Below are 16,513 nucleotides of genomic sequence, written 5' to 3' on the forward strand. Positions count from 1 at the left end.
TGCTTATCAGCTTAAGGAGGTTTTGGGCTGAGACGATGAGGTCCTCTAAATATATGATCATGGTGTCTGCAAATAGGGACAATTTGACTTTTTTTTTCCTAATTGAATGCCCTTTATTTCTTTTTCTTGCCTAATTGCTCTGTCTAGAACTTCCAATACTATACTGAATAGGAGTGGTGAGAGAGGACAACCTTGTCTAGTGCCAATTTTTAAAGGGAATGCTTCTAATTTTTGCCCATTCAGTCTGATACTGGCTGTGGGTTTGTCGTAAATAGCTTTTATTGTTTTGAGATACGTTCCATCGACACTTAGTTTATTGAGAGTTTTTAGCATAAAGGGCTGTTGAATTTTGTCGAAGGCCTTCTCTGCATCTATTGAGATAATCATGTGGTTTTTGTGTTTGATTCTGTTTATGTGGTGAATTACATTTATAGACTTGAGTATATTGAACCAGCCTTGCATCCTATGTATGAAGCCTATTTGATCATGCTGGAAAAGCTTTTTGATGTGCTGTTGGATTCAGTTTGCCAGTATTTTATTGAAGATTTTTGCATCAATGTTCATCATGGATATTGGCCTGTAGTTTTCTTTTTTAGTTGTGTCTCTGCCAGATTTTGGTATCAGGAAGATGTTGGTCTCATAGAAAGAATTAGGGAGGATTCCTTCTTTTTGTATTGTTTGGAATAGTTTCAACAGGAATGGTACCAGCTCATCTTTGTATGTCTGGTAGAATTTAGCTGTGAATCTGTCTGGACCTGGACTTTTTTTTGGTCAGAGGCTATTAATTGCTGCCTCAACTTCAGACTTTGTTATTGGTCTATTCAAGGTTTCACCTTCTTCTTGGCTCAGTCTTGGGAGTGTGCAAGTGTCCAGGAACTTATCAATTTCTTCCAGATTTACTAGTTTATGTGCATAGAGTTGTTTGTAGTAATATCTGATGGTAGTTTGTATTTCTGAGGAATCGGTGGTGATCTCTTCTTTGTTGTTTTTTATTGCATCTATTCGATTCTTCTCTCTTTTCTTTTTAATAGTCTAGCTAGTGGTCTATTTTGTTGATGTTTTCAAAAAACCAGCTCCTGGATTTATTGATTTTTTTGAAAGGTGTTTTTGTGTCTCTATCTCCTGCAGTTCTTCTCTGATCATTGTCATTTCTTGTCTTCTGCTTGCTTTTGAGTTTTTTTAATCTTGCTCCTCTAGCTCTTTCAATTTTGATGATAGAGTGTCAATTTTAGATCTTTCCTTGTTTCTCATGTGAGTATTTATTGCTATAAATTCACTCTAGACACTGCTTTTAATGTTTTCCATAGGATCTGGTACGTTGTGTCTTCATTCGCATTGGTTTCAAAGAACATGTTTATTTCTGCCTTCATTTCATTGTTTATCCATTTGTCATTCAGGAGCAAGTTGTTCAGTTTCCGTGTGATTGTGCGGTTTTGAGTGCTTTTCTTAATCCTGAGTTCTAATTTGATGGCACTGTGGTCAGAGAGACTGTTTGTTATGATTTCCGTTCTTTTGTATTTGCTGAGGAGTGATTTACTTCCAATTATGTGGTCAGTTTTGGAGGAAGTGCAATGTGGTGCTGAGAAGAATGTGTATTCTGTTTTTGGGGTTGAGAGTTTTGTATATGTCTGTTAGGTCCACTTGGTCCAGATCTGCATTCAAGTCCTGGATATCCTTGTTGACTTTCTGTCTTGTTGATCTATCCAATATTGTCAGTGGAGTGTTAAAGTCTCCCACTATTATTGTGTGGGAGTCTGAGTCGCTTTGTAGGTCTTTAAGAACTTGCTTTATGTATCTGGGTGCTCCCGCATTGGGTGCATATATATTTGGGATAGTTAGGTCTTCTTGTTGCATTGATTGATCCTTTTACCATTATATAATGCCCTTCTTTGTCTCTTTTGATCTTTGTGGGTTTAAAGTCCATTTTATCAGAGACAAGGATTGCTGCCCCTGCTTTTTCTTCCCTCTTCATTTACTTGGGTAAATCTTCTTCCATCCCTTTATTTTGAGTCTATATGAGTCTTTGCATGTGAGATGGGTCTCCTGAATACAGCACACTGATGGGTCTTGACTTTTTATCCAGTTTGCCAGTCTGTGTCTTTTGACTGGGGCATTTAGGCCATTTACATTCAACTTTAATGTTGTTATGTTTGAATTTGATCCTGCCATTTTGTTACTGGCTGGTTGTTTTGCCCGTTAAATGACATGGCTCCTTCATTGCATCATTATTCTTTACCATTTGGTACGTTTTTGCAGTGGCTGGTACTGGTTGTTCTCTTCCCTGTTTAGTACTTCCTTCAGGAGCTCTTGTAAGGCAGGTCTTGTAGTGATGAGCTCTCTCAGCAATTGCTTGTCCATAAAGGATTTTATTTGTCCTTCACTTATGAAGCTTAGTTTGGCCGGATATAAAATTCTGGGTTGAAGTTCTTTTCTTTTTTTTTTCCTTTTTTTTTTGAGACGGAGTTTTGCTCTTGTTACCCAGGCTGGAGTGCAATGGCGCGATCTTGGCTCACTGCAACCTCCGCCTCCTGGGCTCAGGCAATTCTCCTGCCTCAGCCTCCTACATAGCTGGGATTACAGGCACGCGCCAACACGCCCAGCTAGTTTTTTGTATTTTTAGTAGAGACGGGGTTTCACCATGTTGACCAGGATGGTCTCGATCTCTCAACCTCGTGATCCACCCACCTCGGCCTCCCAAAGTGCTGGGATTACAGGTTTGAGCCACCGCGCCCGGCTGAAGTTCTTTTCTTTAAGGATGTTGAATATTGGCCCTCACTCCCTTCTAGCTTGCAGGGTTTCTGCTGAGAGATCCACGGTGAGTCTGATGGTCTCTCCTTTGTGGGTGACTTGACCTTTCTCTCTGGCTGCCCTTAGGATTTTTTCCTTCATTTCGACCCTGTGAATCTGACAACTATATGCCTTGGGGTTGCTCTTCTTGAGGAATATCATTGTGGTGTTCTCTGTATTTCCTGGATTTGAATGTTGGCCTGCTTTGTTAGGCTGGAAAAGTTCTCTGTGATAATATCCTGAAGTGTGTTTCCCAACTTGGATTCATTCTCCCCTTCACATTTAGGTACGCCAATCAAGCGTAGATTAGGTCTTCTCACATAATCCCATAGTTCTTGGTGGCTTTGTTCATTTTTTTTTCACGCTTTTTTCTCTTTTCTTGCCTTCTCATTTTATTTCATTGATTTGTTCTTGTATCTCTGATATCCTTTCTTCTGCTTGATCAATTTGGTCGTTGAAACTTGTGTATGCCTCACGATGTTCTCGTGCTGTGTTTTTCAGCTCCATCAAGTTGTTTATGTTCTTCTCTAAGCTGGTTATTCAAGTTAGCATTTCGTCTAGCCTTTTTTCAAGGTTCTTAGTTTCTTTGCATTGGGTTAGAATATGGTGTTTTAACTCAGAGAAGTTTGTTATTATCCACCTTCTGAAGCCAGCTTCCGTCAATTTTTCAGATTCATTCTCTGTCTTTTGTTCAATTGATGATAAGGAGTTGTGATCCCTGGGAGGAGAAGAGATGTTCTGTTCTTTGGTGGTTTCATCCTTTTTGTGCTGGTTTTTTCCCATCTTCGTGGGTTTATTTCCCTTTAATAGTTGAAGTTGGTGATTTCAGGAGGAGTCTCTAAGTGGACTTTTTTTTTCTGTTGAGGTTGGAGCTGTATCTCTTTTGGCCTGTAGAGGTCGTTGCTGGCCTCTCTGGGGTTCAGTCAGGTTGTTGGGTGGGTGGTCGGTCCTTCCCTGGAGTTTGTTTGCAGGTGAGATTGGCCCCGCATTCCCAATGTCGTCTCTCTCAGAGCTTGATCTTCCTGGTTGGGGTCAAGCTGGTGTATTTGCTGCCAAGCTCTCTAGCCAGGGCTTCAGTTTGAGTTCAGTGGAGGTGGGGCTTGCCAGGCCTTATGGTCTGTTTCTCTGCTTTCAACTCTGCCTCCCTCTGTGGGACAGTCCGTGGTGCTGGAGTTAGTTCAAACTCCCGCCCAGGTCCCTGTGACAACTTGCCACGGGACAGTATCCCAAGCTATCCTCTGCTCAGATTTGCATCAACTACCCACCGCGCCCCACTGTCTGTCAGGGCTCCTGTGGACCGTGGGCTGCAGGAGGGATGATGCAAGCACAGGATCTGAAAGGAAGCACCAAGGGGGCCAAGTTCCCCGACCTCCTACCCAGCTGCAGGTTTCAGGTGGGGACACACACCCCCTGTCCCCCGTCTTGATCTGCCACCCCGGGTGGCTGTGCCCTGCGGCTCCTTCCCTGGGCCTAATTCCAGTGCCCTGTCAGTCCCACAGAAAAGAACCTAGCACCTTGTTTGGAATCGTGAAGTCCTCTAGCCCTGTGTGTCTCATTTGCTGGGAGCTGCATTCAGGTGCTGGCTCTTGGCCATATTGGCGCCCCCCACCCCAACCCCAACAAGTTTTTATGTGGACATATGTTTTCATTTCTCTTGGGTATATACCATTTTGCGTTTCCAAATCTATGAAGGTTCCAATTTCTCTATATCCTTGCCTACACTTATTATTTGTCATTCTGATTATAGCCAGGTCATTTTGGTATCTCACTGTACTTTTGATTTGTATTTCCCTACTGCCTAATGATCTTGAGCATCTTTGTATGTGCTTATGTTCTGAGTTTTTTATTCCTGGAAAACATAAAAGGCCACTCACCTTAATACTTTCAGGAATATTTTTAAAAGAGTAATCAAGGGCCTGAAACAGTGCCACGACCCACCCCTTCTGCCCTTCAGCAGCGTTAAAGGGCATGGGACTGCGGTACCACATGCAGCTTGTCCAAAGAACACCTTTATACAATTTGGAAAAGAGCATCCCTCCCTCAAGAACTTTTACTGCTAGAAAATCATTTTTATGGTAATTATGATGGGAATGACATTTCCCAGAGTTGTTCAGTGCGCAATCCACACAACCACCTGCAGGGACCTTAGTTGCTTTTCTCCAAAACATCGGAGAAACAGGATAAAGATGGCTCCACTATTATTCATAACCTTTGAAAATTTAGCCCTGTAAATCTCCCTTTTCCTATTTCTTCAACAGTTCTCAGATTTAACAGTCCTTCTATGTTGAAAAGTCTGTGGTTACTTCTAACCCCAGCATCGATATTTATGCAGAATAATGTTGTCAGGATGAGTTACACAATTTTGTTTCTTCCCCTTAGGGAAGGAGAGGTAGCAGTCTTAATTCAAGGACATATAAGAGCTTTGAATATACATGTTGACTGCTTAATTATTTCAGAGATGGATTGTAGCAGGAACTACTCATTGTCCCTCAATATTTATCCTCCCTTTCTTTTTTTGGTAACAAAACTCCTGAGGTTAGCAGGGCATATGGCCACTTTTCTGGTGGCTGTATTTCCTAGCCTTCTGTGTAGCTGTAAATGGCCATACGAATAGCGTTAAGCGATGAGCTACGAATGGAAATGATGTGTGAGACTTCTAGGCCACTTCCCCAAGGGGACAGCATGAGACTATCACTTTCCATTTTACCTTTCCTCAAGGCCAATATACAGACAGGTTGGCAAAAAATGGAATAGTTGTCTTAGACCCTGAGATGGAAGCCATGTGATCTATACTTCTTGTTTCATTAAATAAACATTAAATAAAATATTTCTATCAAGTAACATTTTCTGATGTATTCTTCTTCTAGTAAGTAATAGCAGAACATGATTTCCTTATAGATTAAATACATTTTTGCTGTAAATAATGGTTTTCCTTTTATTATAATTATTTCTTCAAAAATCTTTCTTCATTATTACTTTGTGAACCTCTTCAGAGCAAGGACCACTTTTAATTTATCCATTTGTCCCTGGTGTCCAGTGTAGTGCCTCGCACATGTAAAATGCTCTATAAATATTTGTTTATGAATATGAATAAGTCAGTGAAATGTAGCTCACCACAGGTAACATTTGGATATTGAATATTGTACTGTCTATTCTGGGAATTCCAGACCCTGCCTCATAGTTTTATTTCACTTAGGGCAGCATTTTGTAGGTCTGACTGTCATCATTCATCTGTTCAGCACTGGGGATTTAGAAATGAGCAAGATTGACACAACCCTTTTCCTCATGGAGCATTACTGTCTGGTAGCTGACAATTCCCTAGACCTGAGATCACAAATATTCCTTTCATGATCCTGTGACCTGTGCTCATTGGCAGTGAGGTGGTGTGTAGAGAGCATGTGCTGTGGATCTATCTGGATTGGATTTTACTCCTGGTTTTACCTCTTTGGGCCATGTTTTGCAAGAACTGTGCGTATTACAATTACTCCTCCTCTTGCTTTTCACACTGACCACAAACTTGACCAATTTCAACTACACTTGAAGACACACCATTTTAAATAAATGAAAGTAAGAATTTTATATATCAATTAAATGAATATAGTTTATTACATTCTAATATGGTACACGTTTATGTATTAAGATTATAGTAAAAGTGAGAAATTAATCATAAAAATTACAAATTATAAATAGTTTAATGTTATCTAATGTATTATACAAAACAGTTCCCCATTATTTAATGACTAACTTATGTGTATATGTGTGTGCTTGTGATATTTATAATAAACACTTGTATATATGTAGAAAAATTCTGGAAAGATGTATAAAAAACCTGCTAACCAAGATCATCTCTGGAAATTAGTGGCTAAAATTTCTAGTGATAAAAAATTCTTTTTATTTTATATGCTTCTTAAAACTTGAGTTATTTATATGTATATTTATTTAATTATAAGCAACTAGTTTAAATAGAAGCCATATCAATATATTAAAATGTCTAACCAAACAACAATTAGTTACAGAATTGTATGTGGCTAATTTAATTAAGTTTCTTGAGAACAATATTCTGAAAATTCAGAGGAAGAAATTATTTATATATTTTACTCCAGATTTATATATAAATTATATGTAATGAATACTTTTTTGATATAATGTTCTCTTAGTGAAACTATCAAATTGCCCATTTCTACTGGTGACCTATTCTACTACTGTTTTGCTCATCTAAATTTTGACAAATTTAATTAAGTGAAAATTTCTTTTGGGTAATTGAATTCTACAATATTCTGATCTCTATAAAAACAAATCTATTGGCCAGCCTTGGTGGCTCACACCTGTAATCCCAGAACTTTGGGAGGCTGAGGTGGGCGGATCACCTGAGGTCAGGAGTTTGAGACTAGCCTGGCCAACGTGGTGAAACCCCGTCTCTACTAAAAATACAAAAAATTAGCCAGGTGTGGTAGCTTGCACCTGTAGTCCCACCTACTCAGGAGACTGAGACATGAGAATCTGTTGAACCCAGAAGGCAGAGGTTACAGTGAGCCAAGATTGTACCACTCCAGCCTAGGTGACAGAGTAAGACTCTGTCTCAAAAAAAACAAAAACAAAACAACTATCTACTAAAAAATGCTTTGTAGTTTCAACTGCAACTCTTGAATGTATATTTAATGCCAGACGTATCAGTTAGCTATTGGTGTGTAATCACTCTAAAACTCAGTGGCTTAAAAATCACCGTTATTTACTCTTGCTTGTATGTCTTTAATGTTGCTTGTATGTCTGCAGGACAGCTGGGCCTCTGTTGACCCAGGCTGGGCTCAGCTGGGAGGCTTTCTTTACCTCAAGCTGAGATGGCTAAGGGGGGTTCTGTATTTCATAGAGGACTGGGGAACTGGCTGGATAAAAACTCTTGAGGGCACATTTTTATGTGATGATAGTGTAAGGGAGAACAGAAGCACTCAAGGCCTAGGATCTGGACTGGCACACTCCCACTTCCTTCAAAAAAGCAAGGCATATGGCCAAGCCAAAAAGTCAAAGGGCAGGGAAGGACACTTTCTCATGATGAGCATGGAGTAGTGTGGATAGTGCAGGGTTGAAGGAACAGAGTCCCCGAGGCCGTCTGCCACATCAGATTAGATTATGGAAAACTGGCATAGAGACTTCAGTGGACTGAGCTGTGTGGATTCAATAGGAGGTAGGACAGAGGGAACAGGATCTGTTAAGTGAAGAAATGGAAGTGCTTGTGAGAGGAGTGCTGAATTTTTTCCAGGCAAAAAGGGTTGAAAGAGCTATGGCTGAGGGACGTCAGAGGACTGACTTGTCCTGGGAGCCAGGGAGAAAAAGAGCAGTATAGTTGGGTGAAGGGAGAGTAAGAGGCAAATAAAACTATAACCGTCCCTCAGCACCCATTGAAATTGGTTGCAGAACTACTGCAAAGACCAAAATCCAGGGTGTTCAAGTCCTGGATATAAAATGGTGTAGTATTTGCATATAACCTATGCACATCCTCCTGCAAAATTTAAATCATTTCTGGATTACTTATAATACCTAATACAATGTAAATGCCATGTAATAGTTATTATACTCTATTGAGTTTTATTTTTACTATTTTTTTAATGTTGTATTATTTTTATTTTTGTTTTTTCAAATATTTTCAATCTGCCGTTGGTTGAATTTGTGGATCAGATCTGTGGATACAGAGGGCTGACTATATTAAGAATGTCTAGGTGGGGTGCTGTAGCTCATGCCTGTAATCTCAGCACTTGGGGTGGCTGAAGAGGGTGGATCACCTGAGGTCAGGAGTTCAGGATCAACCTGGGGAACATGGTGAAACCCCGTTTCTACTAAAGATATAAAAATTAGTCAGGTGTGCCGGTGCATGCCTGTAATCCCAGCTACTCGAGAAGCTGAGGCAAGAGAATTGCTTGAACCCTAGCAGTGGAGGTTGCAGTGAGCTGAGATCACACCACTGCATTCCAGCCTGGGCAAAGGAGCCAGACTCCATCTCAGCGGGTGGATCACCTGAGGTCAGGAGTCTGAGACAAGCCTGGCCAACATGGCAAAACCCCGTTTCTACTGAAAGTACAGAAATTAGCTGGATGTGGTGGTGGACACCTGTAATCCCAGCTACTCAGGAGGCTGAGGCAGGAGAATAGCTTGAACCTGGGAGGCGGAGGTTGCAGTAAGTCAAGATGGTGCCACTGCACTCCAGCCTGGGCGACGAGAGTGAAACTCCGTTTAAAAAAAAAAAAAAAAGTCTAAGTGGATGACCTCTGAACTGAAGCCTTATTTTAGTTAATTAAAATAAGGTAAATAGTTATCATTCACTGAATTTGTGTATTTCCAGATTACGCAATAGTCAGTCATCCCTCTGTATGGGGTTGACGGTTGGCTCTAGGCCACCCTCTCCCCCACGACAATACCAAAATCCATGAACTACCAAGTCTGGCTACAGAACTCACAGATACAAAACATCAGGCCTTTGCATCAGTAGGCTCCTGCATCCCATCAATGCTGTATTTCTGATTCATGTTGGTTGAATTTTGGGGTGTGAAACTCAGTTATGGAGGGCTATTTATTGAAAAAACATCCACTTACAAGTAGATCCACGCAATTCAAACCTGTGTTGTTCAATGGTCAGCTGTAGTAGAATCTATGACAATGAAGTTTTTCTGCACTGGGCTCAGGTTTGGCCAGTGGTGTAGCTACTCTGCAGGATTTTGGTATCCTAAATCACACAGAAGTACAGTATTTGGAGCAGGGAAGACATAACCACCGTTAAAAAAATCATTCTCAGTTAATTTCATGCTTTTCATTAAAACTGGCACTTTAATCAAAGTGATGATCCTTGCACCATTCAATAGGGAATATTTCTGAGTCAATTCAATATTTGTAAGTTCATAATTTTTCCATATGATGTGCTACCTGTTGAGTACTTACGTACAATTCATTTGTAATTTCTTCCCCTTTTGATGTGAATTTAGGTGAGGAACCCTTCTGCTTCTTGAATTCTGGATGCAATAGAATCACAAACCTTTGCGTTTTTTCTTATCTGCACTGTTTAAAAATATTTTCCAGTGCTAAGAAAGCAGCTGTTGTCTTTAAGTCAAACTGCATACAAAGCACTGTGGCCATTAGAATGGAGACAAATTACTTCATTAGTAGAATACACCTCTCCTCAAGAGAACTAATCCTGGGGCTTATGTTTTTGGACATATTCTGAGAAAATCTCTTAAGACTACTGGATAGTCTGCTTTGTTTCATTGCTATTCTGATTTACATCATTAAAAAAAAAATGATGCGTCTACATGTTTGAGTATGTGATTCTCTGGTCTTTGTTTGGCAGATAATTTCTCTTTTATCCAGAATCTTTGAGCAATAATGCTTTTTGTCAAAGAAAGTTTATTGAACGTGTACATTAGCCATGTGTTAAAACAGGAGAAGGCTTGATATAATTAAGAACATTGGCCTTGGAGCTGTTATCTTGGCAGTCCAATACTTTGCTTCATTGCATTTTTTGTTGTTGATGTCCGTCCTCTTTCTTTCTAGGCTGGGAAGTGATGATACCCACTTTGAGCTTAGCATGGCCAACAATGGATGTGAAGTGCATCGTTTTGATCCTAGTGTCAAGTCAGCTCACATTCTGGAGAGTCAGCACCTTTGGTATCACCGCTTGTCCATCGACTGGCGGGATCCCCATCCAGCTGTTGCTGCCCAGAAACCACACAGCAACACCAGAAAACTGGGAAGCATTTTGAATGAATTTGGGCATCACAAGGTGAGATTTTTCATTTGATTTTATACTTGAATAAAGTGAACAAATCCATGAGCTTTTTAAAATGCAAACCAAGAATAGCAACATTGACATTAGATAGTTGAAGGTCCAGTTATTTTATTTTATTTTATTTTTTATTGTACTTTAAGTTCTGGGATACATGTGCAGATCTTGCAGGATTGTTGCATAGGTACACACATGCCATGGTGGTTTGCTGTCTCCATCCCCCCGTCACCTACATCAACCATTTCTCCCAGTTTTATCCCTCTCCAACCTCCCCACCTCCTGCCGCTCCTTCCCTGGCCCCCCACCCACTAACATACCCCTGTGTATAATGTTCCCCTCCCTGTGTCCATGTGTTTTCATTGTTCAGCACCTGCCTATGAGTGAGAACCCATGAGGTTTGGTTTTCTGTTCTTGTGTCAGTTTGCTGAGAATGATGGTTTTCAGATTCATCCCTGTCCCTACAAAGGACATGAACCCAGCATTTTTTATGGCTGCATAGTATTCCATGGTGTATATGTGCCATGTTTTCTTTGTCCGTCTATCAGTGATGAGCATTTGAGTTGGTCCAGGTCTTTGCTATTGTAAACAGCACCACAGTGGACATACATGTGCATGTGTCTTTATAATAGAGTGATTTCTAGTCCTTTGAGTATATGCCCAGTAATGGGATTGCTGGGTCAAGTGGAATCTCTATTTCTAGGTCCTTGAGGAATCGTCACACTGTCTTCCACAATGGTTGAACTAATTTACACTCCCACCAAGTTTTAATCTCACTAATCACCTAACATTAGAGAGTCAACTCTAGACATAAAGTGTTGGCAAAGATAGCGATATTTAAATTGATTTGAAGATTTTAGTTGCTGTTGAGTAATATTAATGGTCTTGGCCAAGACTAGGCAAGAAGACTAAGAAACTTATTTCTGGCATAGGCTGAAGAATACCATTTTCGTTTGGCAACTGATTTACACTTTCCGGAAAGAGCAAACTACTTATACTGACCTCAAATACAAAAAAATAATTGGGGTTGTGTTTAATAAGATATTGCTGTGTATCATGTTACTCACTGTTGTTACACGTTTCTCACTATTTTGAACCTCTAGGCTCTATAAAGAAAATATGTATAACTTCGATTAAAATTTACCTTATAAAATTGAATGGACATTATGTATCTCTGCAAACATTTTATTATGAATGAACAGCAAAAAAGAAACTCAATCTTCGAACTGTGTTCTTTGAAAGCAATTTTTAGTATAGCATACCCGAGCTGATTGTATTCTGTAGGTAGATACTAGGGAATTTCTCCTGAGTGTAGTTGGCTTGTGTTTGATCTTCAGCCCTTCTTGGGTTTGGCTATTTTGGCCTGTGTTCCCAGCCAGAGATGCCATATAATTTAGAACAGATCTCAATGGGTGTTTCTATTTGAGAAACAGTGTGCATGAGACTCAATTTTAAACTTGAGATGGCTTCTTGATCTTCAGCAAGAGGCTTTTCCCCACATTGTTGTTCCTCCTCCTCCTCTTCCCCATCTTCCTCCCTTTTCTCCCTTTCCTTTCTTCATCTTCCTCTTCCTTCTCCTTCCTCCCTCTCTTCTTCTTCCTCCTTCTCCTTCTTCCTTTAAACAACCTTTAATTCGATAGCCCATGCTTCATCAAGAACAACTTCAAAAAATTTGCTATTCTTTTAACACACTATTAACTATTGATTTGTACCTTGCTTTGCCACCAAGAGTAACTGGTGGCATTTAATAGTCAAGAGCCTTAGTGAGGCACATGGAGGATTTTTGGGTAAAATCTCAGAACAGAATTCCTTTTTACATACTGTTAATGTTTTTCACATGTGTGGGAAGAAGCAGGAGCATTTTTCAGAACTTTACTTAGGGTTTTGTTTTTTTCTTTTCTGTTGTTTGCTACCTTTGTAGCTTGGTTTTTTACTGCTGAAAATTACAGGCCTGTTTCTCTAATATGTCAGCTTTAGATTATTCAAAGAGCTAAGTATTTATTCTTTGTGCTCAGTTAGGAGTCTTGCTGTTCCTCTTTTATGCTGTTCACATCCTAGCCTTCTCCAACCCCACTCTTCAAAGAAAAGACTGAGTAGGAAAGAGAGAAACTCAATGCCATTTTGCTTATTTTTTTCCTAATAATATTTTAGCAAAAGATTTGGTAAAGGTGAGGATAAAATAAGACTTTGAAAAAGTGATCTGCGGATATAATTTATCTAACCACGTTTCCTATGGGAAATGTATTTTTAGGTAACAAGATATGTACCTGAATTGTGTTTGTTTAGCTGCAGTGAACAAACCCTTATGCTAAGGGTAAAGCATGAGGCCTTTTGCAATGCTGCTCCTGAGATAGTAGAAATATTTACAGTGATGTCTAAAAAGCAGAAATGCTTTAAAGGATTGCTTATGTTTCTAAGGCTACTTATTTTATTTTATTTTTTAAAGTTTACAATGAACGTGATCTGGCACAGAATTGCCAGGAATGTATTTGTTCCTTTTTTTTTTTTTTTTAATTTTTGTTGAAGATACTGCCATTCTTCCCTAGAGATTTTTTTTTTTTTTTTTTTTTTTTTTTTTTTTTTTTTTTTGGTGACTGCTTTAAAACAAAAACAACAAAACTAAACCCATGAATGATTGCTTTCCTTAGGAACATGCTTCTAGGAGCTATGCGGGGCCAGATAAATGGAAACCTTTTTTGTGGCATGCAGCAAGCATGGTCTGTTTTCATTTTTCTGCACATGTGCAGACAGTGGTAAATAGGATGTGGCTGTGGCAGGGGAAGCAGATAGAAAAAAACACAGTAAGAAATGTCAGCGTTTCTGCCTTGACACCTTCATTCATTTATTCTGAAAGTGAGTGTAGAAACCAAAGCATTTTGTTTTCATTTCATATCTTTAAAATATCTCATATAGTTTTGTAATAATTTTCCTACTCAGCTGTTAGTTTTCCTTTTCTATATATCCATACCTGGATTCCAGCCACTCAAGCAAAATATGGGCAAAAATGAAAGCAATCTTCTGAGATAGTGACAGAAAGATGCATATGGCTTTCGTACTACTTTTAAAACTCTTTGGTAATTTTAACTTCAAACTATAAATCAAAAGCCTTTTCTAAAGCATTGGGTTAGAGCAGCTGCATCAGCAAAACCACGTGGACCAGAAGCCCAGTCTGTCAGGGAATAATATCACTTGGATCCAGCATTACATGAAATGATTAACTGTCTACTCTTTGCAGAAGTGGTTATTGTTAACTAAGCACACAATTTTTTTCAGACTGCAACTAGAAATATTGAATCTGAAGTTTCTGCTCATATTAATCATAATATTTTTTTTAAAAGTCTTTGTTACTTTAGATTTTGTTACACTCAGAGTATCCTCAATGATCCAAGCTAGTTAATGAGGAATTATAACTATTATTTTTGGTCTTAACCATGCTGCTGATAACTCTGAATAACAGAGCTGCCTGAGGGTTTCCCTATCTAAGCTCATCAATCTAGGTTTGAAGCTTGGTCCTCTTGTTCGCTTTTGGTGTTGGCAGACTCACTTAACCTCTCTGGTGCTCAGTTTGATTGTCAGCTAAGTGAGGACGATGATACTTTCTAAACTGTGGGTTGTGTTTGAGAAGTAGATCTGAGCACACAGTGTGAAAGTCTCCAGCAGAATGCCTGGTATGAATTAGTCACTCAATTGTTTTCGGTAAATTCAAAGGGTTTTTATTAACAATTTTAGTAAATTTTATAGAAAACTTTTTCTTTTTCTTTCTTTCTTTGTTATCAGGGAAATGTACATCAGAGATTTCTCTGGAAATTGCTAACTGTACCTAGTTCCAGTCAAGAGTTTTTAATGAGAGCTCTGTGTGAAACTGAAAGGCAATTGGTCTTTCAGATGTGGTTGTAGAGAAAATATTGTTTGCTGCCTTCAGGCGCTGAACAGCTTTGAGGGTGACTGTATAGAAAGTAAATACTGTGCTGTATAGAAATTAAATAAACTGCTGACAGTTAATTGAGATTTATTCCATACAGAACAGATGGATCTTGGGGCTGGGGCCCTCTGGTCAGATGCCCTGGGAGAGCTGGCCTCCCTGTCTGTCAGCTCAGGGAACTGTGTCTTCCTTCACCTGCCCCTGTCACCACTCAGGACATGGCTCAGTGTCCACTCGGACCCTCACAGGACTACCAGTTTCTGCCTCTCTTGGCTGGGAGCTCACCATTGATTACAGAACACCAGTTTTGTTGTGCATTCACTATGATTACATTTGAGAGCATATGGGCTTTGAAATGAAATTACACAGCTGGGGCAACATAGTGAGATCCCATCTCTACAAAATATTTTAAAAATTAGCTGGGCATGGTAGCATGCTCTTGTAGTCCCAGCTACTTGGGAGGCTGATGTGGGAGGAGTGATTGAGTCCAGGAGTTGCAGGCTGCAGTGAGTCATGATCACTCCGCTGTACTCCAGCCTGGGTGACAGAGCCAGATCCCTCTCAAAAAAAAATAAAAGGAAAAAAATTAAAGATTCACTCTTTTTTTTTTTTTTTTTTTTTTTTTTTACTTATCAAATTGCTAAACGTAAACAAGATATTGATACTGCCCTGTATTGGAATGCTTGTTGGAAATAATACACTTTGCTGCTAGAAATGGAAAATAATATACTCTTTCAGGAAGATTTGACCAAATGTATATAGTGTGTCAGTTTTTATTTCTAGAAATATTTTTTGCCTTAAATTCTGTTTTATCTGATGTTAGTTCTGCATACTAGCTCTCCTTTGATAAGTATTTACATGAAATAACATTCTAGATTATTTTCATTCTTTTGATATAGTTTTAGTTTATGTATGGCTTATAAGAGACATGTATTCAACTATGTCTGGATTGTGTTTTTAAACCCAACTTGATAATATCTTTACACGGGTGTGTTTAATTCTTTTATATTTATATTTATAGGGATTACTGGCATATTGGGAATAATTTCTACTCTTTTAAATTGGGCCTTTGGTTTTCTGCACTTTCCACCTCTTCTTGGTAAAGCTTATATCTATTCTTCATGCTTATCTTTAGATTTAAAAAGTATATAATTAACTATAAAATTTTAATACATGTAAAATCATTCAGTATTTCTATATTTCTTCTAAACATACAAGGATCATAAAACGTTAATACCCATTGAACCTGGGTGCCAACATTGTTATTATATGGAGTTTTACATATTTTTATTTTCAAAAAATTTCAAATGCCAAAGTTGCTAGAATATAATGAACGCTCCCAGATTTTTCACTGGGACTCACCATTTGTTAATATTTTGCCATACTTACTTTCTGTCTCCCTCTCTTGCCATACACTTATCTCTGCAACATAAAAAAACAAAAATTAAAAACTCAATAGAAAGCAATGGATGAGGACTTCCATAATAAATCTGTCTGTATGTGTGAGTTTAATAGGTATTGTGTTTGCTAATATATTTGGATTAATTGCTTCTTACTTTGGTATATCTCAGTCCAAGAGCTGACATCCTAATTAATGTGGAAACAGTAGAAATATCCTTATTAAAGTCAGGGAAAAATAAGGATTTTTATCATCACCATTTAAAAAGAAACTAGATTAGAGCTCTTTGAAAAAACAACAACTTAACATTTTGAGATAGATTCATATGCACTTGTAAGAAATAATACAGAGACTCCAGATACAGAACATTTTTAGCACTATAAGATCATGTTTCCCTTTTATAGCCATACCTACCTTCTTCCCCTTACTTCCTTCCCTAACCTCTGGTAACCACTAATCTGTTTTCTATTTCTGTAATTTTGTCATTTGTAAGAATGTTATATTAATGGAATCATACAGTGTAATCACCATTGCTATTTAATATAGTTCTTAAGATAATAGCTAATACAATATGAAAAGAAAAAATTATAGGAGTATAAATTAAGAAAGAGGTAAAAATTTTACTATTTGCAGATATTAT

At 38.6% G+C, this 16,513-nt stretch overlaps 1 protein-coding gene across 3 annotated transcripts in view; it reads left to right on the plus strand.

The window, feature by feature from the left end:
- The window catches only part of METTL24 (methyltransferase like 24), a 129,394-nt gene that overhangs the window by 59,499 nt on the left and 53,382 nt on the right, over positions 1-16,513 (plus strand). For all 3 annotated transcript variants that reach the window (XM_039467692.2, XM_039467693.2, XM_039467694.2), the window contains one exon: positions 10,324-10,552. In XM_039467692.2, the coding sequence (XP_039323626.1) occupies positions 10,324-10,552 (229 nt within the window). The remainder of the gene's footprint in view (positions 1-10,323; positions 10,553-16,513) is intronic.

This window comes from Saimiri boliviensis, chromosome 4 (assembly GCF_048565385.1).
Source record: "Saimiri boliviensis isolate mSaiBol1 chromosome 4, mSaiBol1.pri, whole genome shotgun sequence".
NCBI classification, from domain to species: domain Eukaryota; kingdom Metazoa; phylum Chordata; class Mammalia; order Primates; family Cebidae; genus Saimiri; species Saimiri boliviensis.